This window comes from Nycticebus coucang, chromosome 21 (genome assembly GCF_027406575.1).
Source record: "Nycticebus coucang isolate mNycCou1 chromosome 21, mNycCou1.pri, whole genome shotgun sequence".
Taxonomy (NCBI): Eukaryota; Metazoa; Chordata; class Mammalia; order Primates; family Lorisidae; genus Nycticebus; species Nycticebus coucang.
In genome coordinates, this window is record NC_069800.1 from 42,793,832 (window position 1) to 42,813,364 (window position 19,533).

At 42.7% G+C, this 19,533-nt stretch overlaps 1 protein-coding gene and 2 pseudogenes across 3 annotated transcripts in view; 2 read left to right on the forward strand and 1 right to left on the reverse strand.

Moving 5' to 3' along the window:
- The window catches only part of PHF20 (PHD finger protein 20), a 161,524-nt gene that overhangs the window by 130,891 nt on the left and 11,100 nt on the right, over nt 1-19,533 (forward strand). For all 3 annotated transcript variants that reach the window (XM_053574949.1, XM_053574950.1, XM_053574951.1), the window contains 2 exons: nt 12,073-12,172; nt 14,808-15,003. In XM_053574949.1, coding sequence (XP_053430924.1) covers nt 12,073-12,172; nt 14,808-15,003 — 296 coding nt within the window. The remainder of the gene's footprint in view (nt 1-12,072; nt 12,173-14,807; nt 15,004-19,533) is intronic.
- On the reverse strand, nt 12,530-12,623 carry LOC128574338 (uncharacterized; annotated as a pseudogene).
- LOC128574269 (protein FAM98A-like) lies at nt 16,592-18,450 on the forward strand (annotated as a pseudogene).

Sequence of the window (19,533 nt, forward strand, 5' to 3'; positions counted from 1 at the left end):
TGCCTCAGCCTCCCCAGTAGCTGGGACCACAGGCGCCTGCAACAATGCCTGGCTATTTTTTTGTTGCAGTTTGACCAGGGCTGGGTTTGAACCAGCCGCCCTCAGTATATGGGGCTGGCATCCTACCCACTGAATCACAGGTGCTGCCCTACCCACACAAAATTTAATGTTGAGAGAATATCTTTCCTTTTTGAATAGCCTAATAGTAACCTTTCAGATTCAGGGGCACATGAATGGTCTCAAATAGTACTTGATATTTACAACCGTTAGTATACCTTGATTCAGTGCTTCAAACTATTTTTTAACATCAGAACCCTTTTTTTTTTTTTTGTAGAGACAGAGTTTCACTTTATTGCCCTCAGTAGAGTGCCGTGGCGTCACACAGCTCACAGCAACCTCCAACTCCTGGGCTTAGGCGATTCTCCTGCCTCAGCCTCCCGAGTAGCTGGGACTATAGGCGCCCGCCACAACACCCGGCTATTTTTTTTTTTGTTGTTGCAGTTTGGCCAGGGCTGGGTTTGAACCCGCCACCCTCAGTATATGGGGCCGGCGCCCTGCTCACTGAGCCACAGGTGCCACCCCAGAACCCATTTTTCTTTTTTTTTTTTTTTTTTGAGACAGAGCCTCAAGCTGTAGCCCTGGGCAGAGTGCCTTGGCATCACAGCTCACAGCAACCTCCAACTCCTGGGCTCAAGCGAGTCTCCTGCCTCTACCTCCCAAGTAGCTGGGACTACAGGCGCCCGCCACAACGCCCGGCTGTTTTTTGGTTGCAGCCCTCGTTGTTTGGTGGGCCCAGGCTGGATTCGAACCCACCAGCTCAGGTGTACATGGCTGGCGCCTTAGCTGCTTGAGCCACAGGCGCCGAGCCCAGAACCCATTTTTCATAATTCTTTCATAGAACCCCCAAAGCATATAACAAGTAAAAGCAGTAGGGTATTTATTTATTTATTCGAGCCAGTCTCCCTCTGTTTTCCTAGGGTTGAGCGCCCCGGTGTCATCATAGCTCACAGCAATTTCAAACTTTTGGGCTTGGCCTCGGCCTCCAAGTAGCTGGGACTATAGGCACCCTCCACAACACCTGGCTAGTTTTCTGTTTTTAGTAGAGAATGGGATATCACTCTTGTTCACCCTGGTCTCCAACTCCACCATAGCTCACTGCAACCTCAGACTCTTGCCTCAGCCTTCCAAGTAGCTGGGACTATAGGCATCCTCCACAACACCTGGCTAGTTTTTCTGTTTTTAGTAGAGATGGGGTGTCACTCCTCCTTTTTCAGACTGGTCTCCAAATCCTGAGCTCAAGCAATCTACCCTCCTCAGCTTCCCAAAGTGCTAGAATTACAGACATGAGCTACCACACCCAGCTACCATTGACTTTTCTATAAGTAACAAGGATCATAGGATGTTTGACAGTAAAATTTGATGTGCCGTTATTTTCTAGATGAAGAATCTAGGTTTGGAGCAGTTGGGGGGGGGGGTTGTCACACCAGCTATTACCTAATAGGAGCTCACTTAATGTCCTCCTTCCCAGGCTCCACCATGGCCTTCCTCCAGCTCTCCACAAAGCTTGTGTCTGGGATAGTGGTGTTGAGCTCACTTAAAAGCTCCTTGGCTTTTGTTTTCTACTGTCCACTTGAACCAAGAATGGCCAGTTGGTTTTGCATTATGAGCAAGTTTCTGTCGTTGTCATTATGAACAGTGACTTTAGCATGAGGCATAAATTTAGAGGGTGCCAACTGGAACAAATGTGATTTAAACTTTTTTGTTGTTATTGTTGAGACAGAGTATTACTGTAACACCCAGGCTAGAATGCAGTGGCATGATCAGAGCTCACTGCAACCTCAAACTTGTGGGTTCAGGTAATCCTCTGATCATGTGTACAATCATGCTCAACTAACATTTTTTTTTTTTTTTTTTTATTGTTGGGGATTCATTGAGGGTACAATAAGCCAGGTTACAGTGGTTGCATTTGTTAGGTAAAGTCCCTCTTGCCTCAACTAACGTTTGTTTGTTTGTTTGTTTGTTTTTAAAGAGTCTCACTTTGTTGTCCTTGAGTGCTGTAGCATCATAGCTCATGGCAACCTCAAACTTTTGGGCTCCAGTGATCCTCTTGCCTCAGCCTCCCAAGTTGCTGGGACTAAAGGCGCTGTCACAGTGCCTGGCTATTTTTAGAGATGGTAAACTCCTTCTTGCTGGAGTTTCAGGCTGGTCTCAAACTCCAGAGCTTAGGCAATCCACCCGACTCAGCCTCCCAGAGTGCTGGGATTATAGGCATGAGCCACTGTACCTGGCCCCCAAACTAAGTTTTCTTTTCTTTTTTCTTTTTGAGACAGTCTCTCAACTATGTCACCCTTGGTAGAGTGCTGTGGGGTCACAGCTCACAGCAACCTCCTCCAACTCTTGTGCTTAAGCAATTTTCTTGCCCCAGCCTCTCAAGTAGCTAGGACTACCAGGCATGCGCCACAATCAGTGCCTGGGTATTTTTTTGTTGTAGTTATCACTGTTTTTTGGCAGACCCAGGCTGCGTTCGAACCTGCCAGCTCTGGTGTATGTGGCTGGCGCCCTAGCTGCTGAGATACAGGCGCTGAGCCCCTAACTAAGTTTTTAAAAAAAATTTTTGTAAAGGTGGGGTCTTGCTATGTCACCCAGAATGGTTTTTAACTCCTGGGCTTAAGAGATCCTGTCCTCCTGCCTAGGTCTCCCAAAGTTCTAGATTTATAAGCATGAGCCATATGCTTAGCCCAATTTAAACTTTTTTAAAGTGCATTCCTTGTTTATATAGGAAGAGATGAATAATTTTTTTCTGAAATTTTTAACTTGTTGATATTTTGAACAATTCTGGAACATTGAGAGTTTGTTTTCTAGTCATGCGTGGATTACTTTTGAGAAATAATTTTCTTTGATTTTTGTTATTTGGTTGGTAGCAACATTATTTAATCATATTGCTATTTGATTTTATTTGCCAGTGCTAATTTAAATCACTGGGAGTTTAAAATCCTATTTAATAATTATGAATATTTGAGAAATCTGGGTACCACAAAGAAAGTGAGCATCAGGAAACATATGACATTTAAATTATCTTACTCTAAAGTAGATTTTGGCAACTTGCTTTTAAGTCACCAGACAAATATTTTAGGCTTTGAGGGCCATATTGTCTTACTGCAACTACTCAACTCTGCCCAAGCAGCTGCAGGCAGTATGTAAAACAAATTGAGCATGCCTGTGTTTGTATAATACTTTATTCATAAAACAAGTCAAGCTGGATTTGGCCCATGCCAAACCTTGGCAACCTTTGCCCTAGAGTCTAGGGTCTTGAACAGCAAATATACCATATTATTAAGGGCACAACTCCAATAAGAATTACATACCAGTTTTAACAAGAAGCACATTTTAAAGTTTTGTTTATTTTTAAATTCGTGTTGTTTATTTGTTGCTAGCTAATGCATTCACATAGTTCAAAGTATAAAAGGCATACAGAGAAAAAAATCTTATTCCCTCCTTATCTCTCCTGCTTCTCTCCCTAGTAGGAACCCTTATCATCAAGTTTCTTGTGTATCCTAGAAACAAATTGTGGCAAAATATGCATTACATAAAAGTTACCATTTAAAAAATAAGTGTACAAATAGCCGGGCGTTGTGGCGGGCGCCTGTAGTCCCAGCTGCTCGGGAGGCTGAGGCAAGAGAATCGTGTAAGCCCAAGAGTTAAGAGGTTGCTGTGAGCCGTGTGCTGCCACGGCACTCTACCCGAGGGCGGTACAGTGAGATTCTGTCTCTACAAAAAAAAAAAATAAATAAGTGTACAGTTCAGTGGCATTAAGTACATTCATACGGCTGGCTCACCGCCGCCTGTAGCTCAGTGAGTAGGGTACTAGCCACATACACTGAGGCTGGTGGGTTCGAGCCCTGCCCAGGCCTGCTAAAACAACAATGACAACTACAACCAAAAAATATCTGGGTGTTGTGGTGGATGCCTGTAGTACCAGCTACTTGGGAGGCTGAGGCAAGAGAATCGCTTAAGCCCAAGAGTTGGAGGTTGCTGTGAGCTGTGACATCACAGCACTCTACCTAGGGCGACATAGTTCTATGCTATGTAACCATCTCTTTTTTTCTGTCCAAGCATAAATGTTAGCTTTGTTTTTCTCCAGAAAGGTATAAAGTTTATTAACATCTTTTAAAAAAAGATGGAAGAGAACACAACTTCTGAATAAGGGATAGTTCCTTATTTATAAGTTAGCTTTTTTTTTTTGAGAGACAGAATCTCAAGCTGTTGCCCTGGGTAGAGTGCCGTGGTGTCGTGGTTCACAGCAACCTCAGACTTTTGGGCTTAAGTGATTCTCTTGCCTCAGCCTCCCAAGTAGCTGAGACTACAGGCACCTGCCACAGCACCTGTCTATTTTTTGTTGCATTTGTCATTTTTGTTTTAGTTGGCCTGGACCGGGTTTGAACCCACCAGCCTCAGTGTATGTGGCTGGTGCCATACCCACTGAACTATAGGTGCTGCCCCAAATGTTAGCATTTTATATGTAGTATTTTCAATATCTTTCTTTTTTTCATATAGTGATGCGTAAGTTAAAGACAGACCATTCCATTTTCTGCATAATATATGGATCATCATTTATTTAATCTTCCCTGGCTAAAGGATATTTAGATTGTTTATAATCTGTTTCTTTTTTTTCTATTTTTTTTTTTTTTTAATTTTTTTGTAGAGACAGAGTCTCACTTTACTGCCCTTGGTCGAGTGCCGTTGTGTCACACGGCTCACAGCAACCTCCAGCTCTTGGGCTTATGTGATTCTCTGCCTCAGCCTCCCGAGTAGCTGGGACCACAGGCGCCCGCCACAACGCCCGGCTATTTTTTTTGTTGCAGTTTGGCCGGGGCTGAGTTTGAACCTGCCACCCTCGGTATATGGGGCCGGCGCCCTATTCACTGAGCCACAGGCGCCGCCCTGTTTCTTTTTTTTTTTCTTTGAGACAGAATCTCATTTTTTGTTGCCCTTGGTAGGGTACCGTGGTGTCATAGCCCACAGCAACCTGAAACTCGGGCTCAAGTGATCCTCTTGCCTCAGTTTTTTTCATTTTTAGTAGAGATGAGGTCTTGACCAGCTCAGGCTGGTCTTGAACTTGTGAGCTCAGGCAATCCACCTGCCTCAGCCTCCCAGAGCCCTAGGATTATAGGCAGGATTAAACCTTGATTGTTTATAATCTTTTTTTTTCTTTAAGAGACTGAGTCTCACTTTGTCACCCTTGATAGAGTGCTGTGGCATCACAGCTCACAGCAACCTCCAGCTCTTGGGCTTAGGTGAGTCTCTTGCCTCAACCTCTCGAGTAGCTGGGACTACAGGCGCCCGCCACAGTGCCCGGCTATTTTTTGTTGCAGTTTGGCCTGGGCTGGGTTTGAACCCACCACCCTTGGTATATGGGGTCAGCGCCCTACCCACTGAGCCACAGGTGCCGCCTGATTGTTTTTAATCTTAACAGTGATATAATGAATAATTCTTATATGAATTATTTTGTTTTTGTGTAAGCATATTTGTAGAACTAAGTTTTTTTTGTTTGTTTGTTTGACACCAAGTCTCGCTTTGACACCCTTAGTAGAGTGCCATGGCATCATAGCTCACAGCAACCTCAAGCTCTTGGGCTGAAGTGATTCTCTTGCCTCAGCCTCCTGAGTAGCTGGGACTACAGGCACCCCATGTAACACTGGCTGTTTTTCTTTTTAGAGACAGGGTCTTGCTCTGGCTCAGGCTGGTCTCAAACTTGTGAGCTCAAGCAATCCACCTGCCTGGGCCTCCCCGTGGTGCTAGGATGACTAGCACCTGTGAGCCACCGCACCTGACTTGAGAACCCAGTTTGGAAAGTAGAATTCCTGGGCCAAAGGGATTTTTTGACAGATATTTGTATTTATAATTTTGATAAATTTTGTTCTTTGACATAGAAATATTTTATATGTATACACACACATACACACACCCTCTCTGGAGTTTATACCAAAAGACAGGCTAGGCTTGGTGCCTGTAGCTCAGGGGCTGGGGCGCCAGCCACATGCACCAGAGCTGGTAGGTTTGAATCCAGCCAGAGCCTGCCAAACAACAGTGACAACTATAACCAAAAAATAAAAATAGCTGGGCGTTGTGGTGGGCACCTGTAATCCCAGCTACTTGGGATCACACGAGATTCTACTGCAGAGAATCGCTTAAGCCCAGGAGTTTGAGGTTGCTGTGAGCTGTGACGTCATGGCACTCTACCAAGGGCGACAAAGTGAGACTCTGTCTCAGAAAAAAAATAAATTGTCAGTACAGAGTGTTAACATCTTTGCTCTTTAAATAAGTGGGAAATTAGTCTTTTAGTATAGTCATTTCATAATTTATAAAATACAGAGACTTGCTTTGTTGCCCAGGCTAAAGTACAGTGGTGCCTTCATAGTTTACTGCTGCCTTGAACTCCTGGGCTCAAGTCATCCTCCTACCTCAGCCTCTCAAGTACCTGGGACTGCTGGCAAATGCTACCAGCTTGGCTAATTTTTTTTTGCCCACGCTAATCTTGAGTTCCTGGCCTCAAGTGATCCTCCTGCTTCCGTCTCCCAAAGTGCTACAACTACAGCTGTGACCCTGTATCTGGCCTGTGATTAATTTTTTAATAAACTTAAAAATTTTTTATAACTGTGGCATTTGCAAAATGTAAAAAGTCACACAGAAAAGAATTACCTAGATTATTTTTACCCAAGGATAAGCACCGTTAATTGGTATATATACATGCATGTATGTAAATTAAAATTGTTCTATAGTTTTTCAGTGTAATTAACATTTTTAGGATCAAGTACTAAATGTTTATAAAAACTTTATATAATATAGGCATACAAAATTTATTGATATTTACTGATAAATGTTAATGTGTATATGTATTGTTAGGTCTTATTTCACATTGATTTATGTTCAAGTTAGTTTACTTTAATCTTTTAATGGTTGATTTGAACATGCTTTTATTTAAGAATTAATTTTTTCTTTGACCTTCATGTTCTTTGTCTACTTTTCAGTTGAGGGTTGATCATTTTCTTTGTTTTGTTCTTTTTTTTTTTTTTTTTTTTAAACAGAGTCTCATTTTGTCACCCTTGGTAGAGTGCTGTGGTGTCAGAGCTCACAGCAACCTCAAACTCTTGGGTTTTGGTAATTCTCTTGCCTCAGCCTCCCAAGTAGCTGGGACTACAGGTGCCTGCCACATGCCTGGCTATTTTTAGAGAAGAGGTTTTGCTCTGGCTTAGACTTCCCAGAATGCTAGGATTACAGCATGAGCCACCACATTCGGTCAATTTTTTTACTAATTTTTACAGATTTTTTAATAGAGCTTTTGTATAGGTTGGTAAGAGTTACAAACATTTTTACCCCTTTGTCATCTGTCTTTTGGGACTTCTTACATATTTTTTGTTTCTGTGAAGTCAAATATATCAACATTTCTTTAAATTCGGAGATTTGAATAAGAGTTCAAATTTTATGGAAAAGTTTATGAAAGAATTGTCTCATGCTCCTGGTGTCTCATTTCCTTTCCTGATAAAAGGTCTTGTGAATCTTGTGAAGCTTTGTTGATTTTGTAGATGGAAAATATTTTTGTTTTGCATTGATATGATTATTGGTGTAGTTGTGTATCTTTTGATAGGTTTACTGTTTGTCCTTGGTGGTTTTCTGTGAGTGACCAGTTTAAGATCTCTTTGTTCATTTTTCTATGGGTATATAAAATATATTTCTTCTCAAAAAAAAAAAAAAAAAAAAAGAAAGAAAGTCTCTCATAGTTTCCTCTAGTATTTTCATTTGTTTAAACCATATAAATAGGCTGGATGTAGTGGCTCACGCCTATAATCCTAGGGCTCTGGGAGGCTGAGGCAGGTGGATTGCTTGAGCACAGGAGGTCAAGACCCAGCCTGAGTAACAGTGAGACCCTGTCTCTACTAAAATAGAAAAATTAGCTGGGTGTTGTGGTGGGCGCCTGTAGTCCCAGCTACTCGGGAGGCTGAGGCAAGAGGATCACTAGAGCCTGAGAGTTTGAGATTGCTGTGAGCTATATGATACCATTGCACTCTATTGAGGTGACAAAGTAAGAGACTCTGAGGAAAAAAAAAATCTGATCCACCTAGAATTTACCCTGATATAAAGTAGGAACCAGGGTACCCAGTTGTACTAACACCATGTTCCACTGTTTGAAATACCACCTTTACTTTATTTCCATTTGTATTTGGATCTCTGTGTGGATTCTCTCTTCCATTGATCCATCTGTCTGTATTTGTACAATTCTATTTTAATTATTGTGCCTTTATAATATATATATTTTTTTTTTTTGTAGAGACAGAGTCTTACTGTACCGCCCTTGGGTAGAGTGCCGTGGCGTCACACGGCTCACAGCAACCTCTAACTCTTGGGCTTACGCGATTCTCTTGCCTCAGCCTCCTGAGCAACTGGGACTACAGGCACCCGCCACAATGCCCGGCTATTTTTTGGTTGCAGTTTGGCCAGGGCTGGGTTTGAACCCGCCACCCACGGCATATGGGGCCGGTGCCCTGCTCACTGAGCCACAGGCGCCGCCCAGCCTTTATAATATTTTAAAATACCTGATAGGAGCTAGTAGTATACCGTTATTGCTTTCATTTTCACGTATTTCTTGGCTGTTAATTTTGGAATTCTTTCTAGTTTCAAACTTTTAATTTATTATTTTATTGGGGTTACATTATTTTTATTAAATCAACTGAAGGAGAATTGATGTCCTTATGATGTTGACTCTTGCTATCCAGGGATAGTGTTCACTATACCATTGACTTAAGTCTCTGTGTTCTTCAAATAGTATTTAAAAATTTGTTTTATAGAGATTTTGCATATTTATGTTTCTCCTTAGAGTTTTTTCCCCATATTTTAGGTTATTATTTTGATTTGTTTCTAAATGTAAACATTTTAAAATGAGTAATGTATTTATTTTAGCCATACCTACATGTAAAATGTTATCTTTTTATTTTTTTATTTTTGCAGTTTTTGACCGGGACTGGGTTTGAACCCACCACCTCCAGCATATGGGGCCAGCGCCCTACCCCTTTGAGCCACAGGCACCGCCCAAAATGTTATCATTTTGAAACCTAGTTTTATTTGATTGACTTTTGGTGAATCTTGTTTTCAAGATTTACAAAGTCAAATTGGTGAAATAGACTTTGATTCTTAATTATTAATCTGTTTTCTGCTACTTATTGTCTTTATTGTTACTTTTCTTCATTGAACTTAGTTACTCATATCTAAATTGAAAAATCTGGAGTAGATTTTATCTGTTGATTCTGATGTGATAACTTCCAGGAAACCTCATATCTGCCAGGAAAGCCCTCCTAATGCCCAGGCTTATCTGCATCCAAGTAGTCAAGGACTATTTTGAGCTTTGGATTTCTAGGCCCTTGTGGCCAAGCCATTGGCCACCGTCAATGTCATGTCAGGAAGCTCACTGTCCATCTTCGAGGGGTAATCTGTTTCTTGGGTAACTGAAGGTTTAGAGCACTGGTTTGGAGATGCTTGAAGAGTCCCAGTATCTCCGTGGGAGTCCCCCCTTTCTTTTCATTTCCTCCTCTGGACCCTCAGCTCTATGTGTGTCCTAGTACCTCCTTGCTGTCAGCTGCTGCTGCTTCTTTTTTTTTCTTTTTTAATGTCAGCTGCTCCTTTTTCCTTTTCCCTCTCATTCTCCCTCCCTCCCCCAATATCCAGGCAAGGAAGTCGAGCCTAGGGGTTAAAAGAACTGGCTTTGCAACTATCCATGCCGTTCTAGTCTATCTTTGCCTCTAATTAGCTGTGTGACTTTTGGTAAGGTGAAGGGTGTCCATACTTTTTTCTTTTCTTTCACACATTGGAAGAGTAAGAGTTGTCTTGGGCTACAGATTAAATACACAAAACTGGCAGTACCAGTTATTAGGTTAAAACAAAAAAGAAAACAAAAACAAAGGAAAACAAAAAAGAGGGTGGAAAAGAGGGTGTTTTATTAGGAAAACAAAAAAGAGGGTGGCACCTGTGGCTCAGTGGGTAGGGCGCCGGCCCCATATACCGAGGATGGCATATACTCAGCCCTGGCCAAACTGCAACGAAAGATAGCTGGGAGTTGTGGCAGGGGCCTGTGATCTCAGCTGCTCAGGAGGCTGAGGCAGGGGAATCACCTAAGCCCAGGAGTTGGAGGTTGCTGTGAGCTGTGATGCCATGGCACTCTGAGGGTTACAGGGTGGGACTATGTCTCTAAATAAATAAACAAAACTAATGAGTGGGACTCTGTCTATAAATAAATAAACAAAACTAATGACAGCTGATGAACAAAAGAAAAGGTCCTTGCATACTTTTTTTATGATATCTGATACCACAGATAAGCAAAACGGTCCTCAAATAACCTGCCTGTGGGCACAGATTGGACACTCTGATTTAGAGAGAATAAATGCGAAGTGCTAACATCAGATTATTCCATGAGTGAATTGTCTTGCCCTTAGTAGTCAGCAGTAGGAGCTTAATATTGAAAGCTGGGCTCTATGCTAGGAGCTTTTACACATGACCTGTTTAACCATCACAAACAGTCCTGGCGTGGGAATTGGATGGAGTTAGGAATAGTATCCCATTTAGCCGATTGGGGAACTGAAGTCTTGGGAGAAGTGACTTGTGCAGAGTTATACAGCTAATGGGTGTCTGAGCTATATTTCTTTCTTTTTTTTTTGTAGAGACAGAGTCTCACTTTATGGCCCTCAGTAGAGTGCCGTGGCCTCACACAGCTCACAGCAACCTCCAACTCCTAGGCTTAGGCAATTCTCTTGCCTCAGCCTCCCGAGTAGCTGGGACAACAGGCGCCCGCCACAACACCCGGCCATTTTTTTGGCTGTAGTTTGGCCGGGGCCGGGTTTGAACCCACCACCCTCGGTATATGGGGCCGGCGCCTTACCGATTGAGCCACAGGCGCTGCCCTGAGCTATATTTCTTTTCTTTTTTTGTTTTTGTGGTTTTTGGCCGGGGCTGGGTTTGAACCCGCTACCTCCAGCATATGGGACCGGCACCCTACTCCTTGAGCCACAGGTGCCACCCTCTTTTTTGTTTTCTTAAGAGACAGAGTCTCAGTTTGTCGCCCACGGTAGAGTGCTGTGGCGTCACAGCTCACAGCAACCTCCAGCTCTTGGGCTTAGGTGATTCTCCTGCCTCAGCCTCCTGTGTATAGCTGGGACTACAGGCGCCCACCACAATGCCTGGCTGTTTTATTTGCAGTTTGGCCGGGGCCGGGTTCTAACCCGCCACCCTCGATATATGGTGTCAGCGCCCTACTCACTGAGCCACAGGAACTGCCCCTGAGCTATATTTCAAACTCACCTTTTTGTCATACAAAGTTAACTATTCTCTAAGAATCTCAGCAGTTGTTACTTGATTCCCATAAAGTGATCAGAAAAGTATAACTTAAGAAATGGGAGTGAAAACAGTCATTATTCTGTGATCATTACTGTTTAATAGTTACAAATGTTAGCACACTGAGCCACTACCCTCATGTGGCTGTTGAGCACTTAAACTGTGACTTGTGCCACTGAGGAACTAAAATTGTATGGCACTTATTAATTTCTTTTTCTTTTTTTTTTTTTAGTTAGAGACAGAGTCTCACTTTATCACCCTCAGTAGAGTGCTGTGGCATCACAGCTCACAGCAACCACTAACTCCTGGGCTTAGGCGATTCTCTAGCCTCAGCCTTCCGAGTAGCTGGGACTACAGGTGCCCACCACAATGCCTGGCTATTTTTTGTTGCAGTTTGGCCAGGGCTGGGTTCAAACCCGCTACCCTTGGTATATGGGGCCGGCGCCCTACTCTCTGAGCCACAGGCGCTGCCCAGACTTGTTAATTTCTTTGTAGAGCCACATGTGGTTAGTGGCTGCCATATTGGATAATGTGGGTCCAGATGTGTGGCTGCAGCTCAGTTCCCCGTTAGTCAGGAGGGAGTGATCCTCCCACCTTCTTCTGCCTTCCCAAATTGTTCCCCCAGCAGGTGGGTCTTACTTTTGGATGGAGGACACCTTCTGAGTTTAATTTTTATTGCTTCTTTAATTCTAACAGTGTGAAGAATGCCAGTGCTGGCAGCATGGGGTCTGCATGGGATTACTGGAAGAAAATGTGCCCGAAAAATACACCTGTTATGTTTGCCAAGACCCTCCAGGTAGAGATTTCTAGAGTTAGGAGTATTAACAGTATGTAGCCTTTTTCTTAGCACAGCTGGCTGTGAATCATCCTAAATTGTCTGTGATCTTGAGATTCTTTTCTTTAGCATTGCTAGACTCCCACTTCCCCTGCCTCTGTTGCTAGTCCACCCCGTGGCCAGCTGCCCCCAACTTAGCAGTAAGAGTGTGTGGCCTTGAGAACAAGAACTTTCTTTGATTGTGGTTGTTAAAAAAAAAAAAAACATGAGGTCTACCCTCTTCACAAATTAAGTGTACAGTGCAGTGTTGTTTACTATAACCACTATGTTGTTTGGCAGATCTCTAGAAGTTTTATCCTGCATAACTGAAACTCTATAATAAACAGGGAATGCTTCATAGATGTGGTGTCATCCTTGCGCTGGGACTCTGCTAATCTTCTCTGCTGAAGTGAGCATTTTTTTCCCTTGAGAGCTCATGAGGATGGCCATGTGGGCTTTGTCCCTGGCTTTTGGGGGCTATTGGAAGGTTAGAAACCTGCCTTTGCTTACTGTGGCAACATCTGTCCTCTGTTGCATCATTACCACGTGAAAGGGAGATGTACCCTTGAAGGGAAGGAGGAAGGCATGGCTGTCTAGAGCCTGTTGCCACTCAGTAGTGACTGAATTCCTTAGTAAGATCAGTTAGTTTCATAGCTATGGGGGTTACTTGGGTGCCCGTTTCTTGAAGGGGTGGATTATAAATCCGTGGTTATGGTTTTGCTGTCAGTGGGATGGTGACATTGTTTCCCATCAGCACCTGTAAGGTCTCTCCCTCGGTTCCAGCCCCCAGATTCCCACATAGCTTCTGCTTCTGTGTTCATTCTGCTCCTATGAGGTGTGCTGGGTGGGAGCTTTTACTGCCTTTTTGCTTATGAGGATGAAACTGATGTCCAGAGGATATAAATGATATTCCTAACTTCACAAAGCAAATAGAAGTTGGAAATGGCTTATAGGACCAAATCTCTTGATTTTGCTGATTGTGTAGGGAGGGACTGGTCACCACAGATCATTTTCCATCAAGCAGGTCCCGCTGGGACCTGATGACCTGTTGTAAACGTTATCTCCATGTACTAGATCTGTCCATAGGCAGAGAAGAATCAGCCTCTGTTTATGCCTTTATCCCAAGGAGAGAATGTAGCCAGAAGATCAGACAGGTGAGCAGACACAGGCCTAGAAGACACATGACTTGCTCAAGATCATTCCACCAGTTAGTACCGGACAAGTAAAGAGGATCAATTTCATGTCACCTTGTCTTGTGCTGCTTTGAATCCTTTTGTGCAGGCCATTACCTGTAGCAGCTGCCTCTGAGGTTCCCTCACATAATCTTGAGGGCTCCTTAGCGTTATCTTTTAAAAATCTTTTTTGTGCCCCATATCTTTCTCTCCACTTTTCCCTCTTTAGCGATCACACATACCATCCTCATCAAATCTTGTGTACATTTGAACTTCTATAACTTTAATTGCCAAGACTGCAAATAGACTCTTCTTTGAACTGGGCACTGCATGTGTTGCAGGGTCTGCATTTATAGACTGTTTGACTCTGCAGTGGGTTGGGACAAAAGATTAGCCAAACAGAATCTTTTTAAAGGTTACCTAAACATGTTTTTAGTAGGATTAAGGTATATCCCCACCATGTACATTAGTAAAGCCAGAAAGGGCCCAAAGACCTTGATAGAGATTACTAGGGGTTTTCAGGGTTTTTAATAGATATTGATAGGTGAACAACAGTCTGTTGAGACCTGTTCCTTGGGCTTTCAGAGTAAAGAGTATTGTTGAGTCATATGTGCTTATGTTTTCAGTCCTTCCTGAGGGACCCTGTAATGAACAGGACCACTGAAGCCATCCAGTTAAAGGGACCTGATCGTCTGTGGGGGGTGGTACACTTGTACCTTCTTTCCATTCATTGGTAAATCCACTGAAGATACTTTTTGCCAGACATGAAGATAGATAGCAAGGCCAGGCTGGGTCAGAAACAGATGTTAAAATAAGTTTAAACAATTAGGCTGTGTTAAGGTAGTGAAGAATGCTGTGAGAGGGAGAAATGATAAGAGAAGGAATGCCTCAGGGGCCCTGACAAGGCTCTATGAACTTTGGGAGGTGGTAAAGGCCTCCCTGAGAAAAGGTGTGAAGGAGCCAGCCCTGCAAAGGCCTTGGGGAGTAGGGTTCCATACCCTAGGGTGCTGCTATAGCAAGAGTTTGATATCTTCTAGAAACTGAAGGGAGGCTCCCTGTAAGGGAAGAGGAGGGCAGGAAGGAGCTGGGTCCTGTAGGCTTCACCAAGGCAGAGATGGGGCTCTGGGCTTGCTTCAGTGAACGGTAGGAGGCAGTGGAAGGTTTTAAGGAAGGGAGGGAATGATAATATTTACATGTAGAGATAATCCAGGTTCCCACCCCAACTCTGGCCAGTTCCAGATCAGGAAGTGTACATGCCTTCTCACTGCTATATCCCCAACACCTATTAGAAGCCCAGCATATAGTAGGTGAAAAGTAAGTGTATACTGGATTAATATATGAACAAAGTGAACACACTAATCCATCCTTCCAGTAGTTTGATAATTGTGAATAATGATGGGTTTCTTTCAGGACTTATTGTAACCCTGTCATTGTCACTGGTTTAGGTCAGAGGCCTGGTTTCAAGTACTGGTATGACAAGGAGTGGTTGAGCAGGGGACATATGCATGGCCTGACGTTTCTAGAGGAGAATTACTCCCATCAGAATGCTAAGAAGATTGTGGCGACTCACCAGCTTCTTGGTGATGTGCAGAGAGTGATCGAGGTTCTGCATGGCCTACAGCTCAAGATGAGCATCTTGCAGTAAGTGTGGGTGGTGCCTGCTGCTATGGGAAGGGGTGCGGTTGGCCTGGTCTGGGGGCAGGATAAATTTGAGAAATTGGAAAGTCATGAAATTAATTGTGAGACTGAGATTGAGACCTTTACTAGAAATTCTCAGTTATACAAGAAATATTCTCCTTGTAAAAAATTAACTTTATTGAGGAATATTTTGTATATAATTAAGTTCATCTATTTTAAGAGTTCATTGAATTTTGCCATATATCTGCACCCATGCAGCCACTATCGTAATCAAGATAGGGTATATGTAATTGGTTTGTTTTTGTTTTGGTACGCAGTGATGGTTTTTTATTTGTTTTTACTTGTGGTGAGATTTATATAATAAAACTTAACATTTTAACCATTTATTTATTTATTTATTTATTTTTTATTGTTGGGGATTCATTGAGGGTACAATATGCCAGGTTACATTGATTGCAATTGTTAGGCAAAGTCCCTCTTGCAATCATGTCATTTTAACCATTTTTAAGCATGTAGCTCTGTACTATATGTTATTGCACAACCAGTCTCCAAACTCTTCATCTTATAAAACAGAAACTCTGTACCTATTAACTCCCCATTTCCCCATTACCCCAGACTCTGTCAACTACTGTTCTACTTTCTCTATGAATTTAACTTCTCTAGATACTTCATGTAAGTGAAGTCATATAGCATTTATTCTCTTGTGACTGTCTTATTTCACTTTGCGTAATGTCCTTAAGGTTCATCCAGGCTGTATCATGTGTCAGAATGTCCTTTTTAAAGCTGAATCATATTGTATGTATATGCCACGGGTTGTTTTTACTTTTATCCTAAATATTCTTGATTGGTAAACAAAAGGTATTATTTTGAGAATGTTTCTAATACAGTGGTTGCTCAATAAATATGTTTCTTGGTGGTTTGTTGATACAGATAAGTTGTAGGCCTTTTGGAGCTGACTTCTGTCTTTTTAGTGGCCTGAAGTCTGAGGAGTGAAATTAAGCATATGTGGCTAATGTGGCTGCATTCTACGTGTTAGATGACCCAAATTCATATAAGGTCTGAAAAACAAGAGTGGCTCTTACTGGGATGTGTTGCCTTTTATAATCTACCCCTACTTTACCATATATAGCAATGGGACCTTGAGTGGAACAGGTACTCTTCCATGATTTCCAGGGTGGAGCCTGGGCTAGAACCCTTGTCCTGGCTCCCATCAAGTACTTGTTTTATACCTTTCTAACTGCCTCTTCTCAGCAGTACTGCATGGCCTTGTGAACTTGCTATTGGAATTAGTATAGCAGGCCTGCTTCTCATCTATAAAATCCCTCCTGAAGTTCCCCCCTGAGAACTACCCTTTTTTGGTTAGGTTATAAAGAGTGACAGACTGCACCGCACATGAGTTAAGACTTGATGGGCCACTCCTCAACAAGATTTCCTTCATGCTCATTAGTCCTGGAGGCCTCCTGGTATCAGGCAGAGCAGAGCATCAGAGCCATGAGGTGGCAGGATGGGAGCCTGCTTCCTCTCATACTCTGACACACAGAGGCCTGGCTTTGAGTTCTGGTATGACAGGGAGTTGTCCAGCAGGGAACATTTACCAAGGGTCTGTCTTGGTTTGGGTAAAAGGAAACGTGTTATCAAAGACCTCCAAAATAGAGGCTGAAACAAAATGGAAGTTGCTTTTTCACAAAATGAATGTTTCAGGGGTAGCCAGGGGTCTAGGCTAGGTCGGTGGCCTTTCTCTAGGATTGTCTATCCATGGGTTTGGAAACTTGGTTTCTTTCTGTCTATGGCTCTGGCAGTCTCTTGGAGACTACCTTTATCTGTATGATTGAAGGTCCAGCCCCTTGTAGGTAGAAAGGTAAAAAGGGGAGGACTAGCCAGATGGCCACCTGCCTAGCTTAAACAGGAATAAGGGTGGGGGTGGTTATAAGAGGAGAAAGGGGGCGTGAGTGTATGCGTTGTTGGTGAAGAGGGGAGCCTGACGACTCGGAAATTTGAATACTACAGTAGCATGGAGTGTGACCTCATGGAGAATGACATCTTGGAGTCGTTGGAAGATCTAGGTTACAAGGGCCCATTGTTGGAAGATGGTGCTCTATCTCAGGCTGTCTCTGCTGGAGCCAGTTCCCCTGAGTTTACCTGGGTAAACCTGGCTCTGTGCTTATCTGGTGTCTGAATTAAGAGTGCTCTGTAAGCTAGAGAAAAATGTGCAAGCAACTAACAGTCCAAGTGAAGCTGAAGAATTCGAGCTTAAGGTGAGTGGGCTCCTAGGGGAGATGAGCTGTCCATATCTTTCACTGACATCTGGGAACATGACCAAGTGCCTTCGAGTTCAGAAGAACTGCCTTCTTTTGCTCACATACCTCATCTCAGAACTAGAAGCTGCCAGATGCTCTGTGTGAATGCTCCTCCAAAAAAAGCTCAAGAAGGAGGCAGTAATGAGGTCTTTTAAGAGTTGAAAGGCATATGTATTGCTCTAGGAATGTCCAAACCTCCAGCCAATATAACTATGTTCCAATTCTTCAGTGGGATTGAAAAAAAAATTAAAGGAAACACTAGCAAAAGTTCCATCTAATCTTTATTGAAGAAGCCAATGGGGCTAGCCCACTGGGAAAAGATAGAGGCAATTAACCAAGCCACAGCCAATGAATAGGAAGTCCGGAGAAAGCTGCTAATAAAACGCTTGGATATCACTGTACAGTCCTTTGGCTGGTCTGACAGAGCTAAGAGTCAGACAGAAAAATTAGCCAAAGTTTACCAGCCGAAACGTTCACTCTTATCTCCTAAAAGCACTATTTCTGTTGCCCAGCTTTTGACTGCAAGACAAGACTTGTCAAAGATTTTAAGGACAAGCAGCAGCTCTATAAGAGAAAAGACTGCCTGTGCCATCAATAAGGTGTTGATGGGCAGGGTGCCTGACAGAGGTGGTAGACCCAATGAAATTGAACCTCCACCCCCAGAGATGCCACCATGGCAAAAAAGGCAAGATGGGCCCCAACAGCAAGCAGGAGGCCGAGGAGGCGGGAGAGGTGCCTATGAACATTGCTCACATGGAAGAAGAGGAGGTCATGAACAAGGAGGAGGGAGAGGTGGACATGGTGGCTATGACCACGGCGGCCAGGGGGAGGAAGAGGAAATAACATCGAGGAGGCTGGACAGATGGAGGGAGTGGAAGAGGAGGTGGCTATCAAATGGTGGTTATCGAGATTCAGGTTTCCAGCCAGGTGGCTATCATGGTGGTCACAGCAGTGGCTATCAAGGTGGAGGTTATTGTGGCTTCCAGACAACTTCATATATAGGAAGTGGATACCAGGGTGGTGGCTACCAGCAGGACAATAGATACCAAGGTGGTGGGCACCATGGTGATCAAGGTGGTGGTTCTGGGACAGGTGACAGGCAGATTCGTGCTTGGCATAAGAATATGTAGGTCTTCATTCAGTTCTGTTGATTTTTTTTCTTTTAACAGACTTATGTAATGCTGTTTATTTGAGAAACAACATCTTTCCTTTCTTTGAAAAAAAAATTTTTTTTTTTTTTTTGTAGAGACAGAGTCTCACTTTATGGCCCTCAGTAGAGAAAAATTTTTTAAAACGTAATTGCTCTTGGAATGTCCAAACCTCCAGCCAATATAACTATGTTCCAATTCTTCAGTGGGATTGAAAAAAAAAATTAAAGGAAACACTAGCAAAAGTTCCATCTAATCATGTGGGAAGGCTTTACTGAAGAAGCCAATGGGGCAAGCCAATAAAATTGCCTTTAAGTGACCGGTAGACTATTTCCACAGTCAGAACATGCATACTTTTTCGAAGAAATTGCTTGAATAAGTAGTTCTCACGTTTTCAGTATGCAGTTTCGAAAATGAGGATTTACCTAGACTTTTTTAGTTTTACTACTAGGAAGTCTTCCTCATATTAACAGTCCATATGTATGTGTTTTGCTTAAAGTATTCTCATTCCTGTTTTCCAAGTACAGTTCTGCCCCGGTTGGCCTTTCATTCAGAGAGGTTGTACCACATTTGCTTCATGATAGAACTTTAGGTTAGTTCCTATTAAATGAGCTCTTCTGCAGATAGCACATTCCAGTAGCCTTATTCTGTTGATGGAATACTGTACCATATGCTGAACTCTGAAAACCTTGAACAGGGCCAAAATCCATGCAGATTATAAAAGCAGACTTAAGTTCCCAACAATAAAATAAATAAATAAATAAAAAGATCAAATGACTGAAGAAAAAAAAAAGCAGACTAAGTTGTGAACCTATAGTACATAAGCATTTAGTTAAGTATAGCAATTAAAACTGACCTGCATCCATCCAAAACAAGTTCTTCCTTCAACCTTATTTTTACTTGAAATCTGTTAGAAAAATAAAACAGCAAACTGAAATTTGTTTTATGCACAGGTTAATACCACTGGCTCAGCAAATACAAGTTAGTTTGCTTTAGGCAGACTTTTTTTGTAATGGAAGAAATGCACTACAAAGTAAGACTGATTTTTTTTTTTTTTTTTTTTTTTTTGGTAGAGACAGAGTCTCACT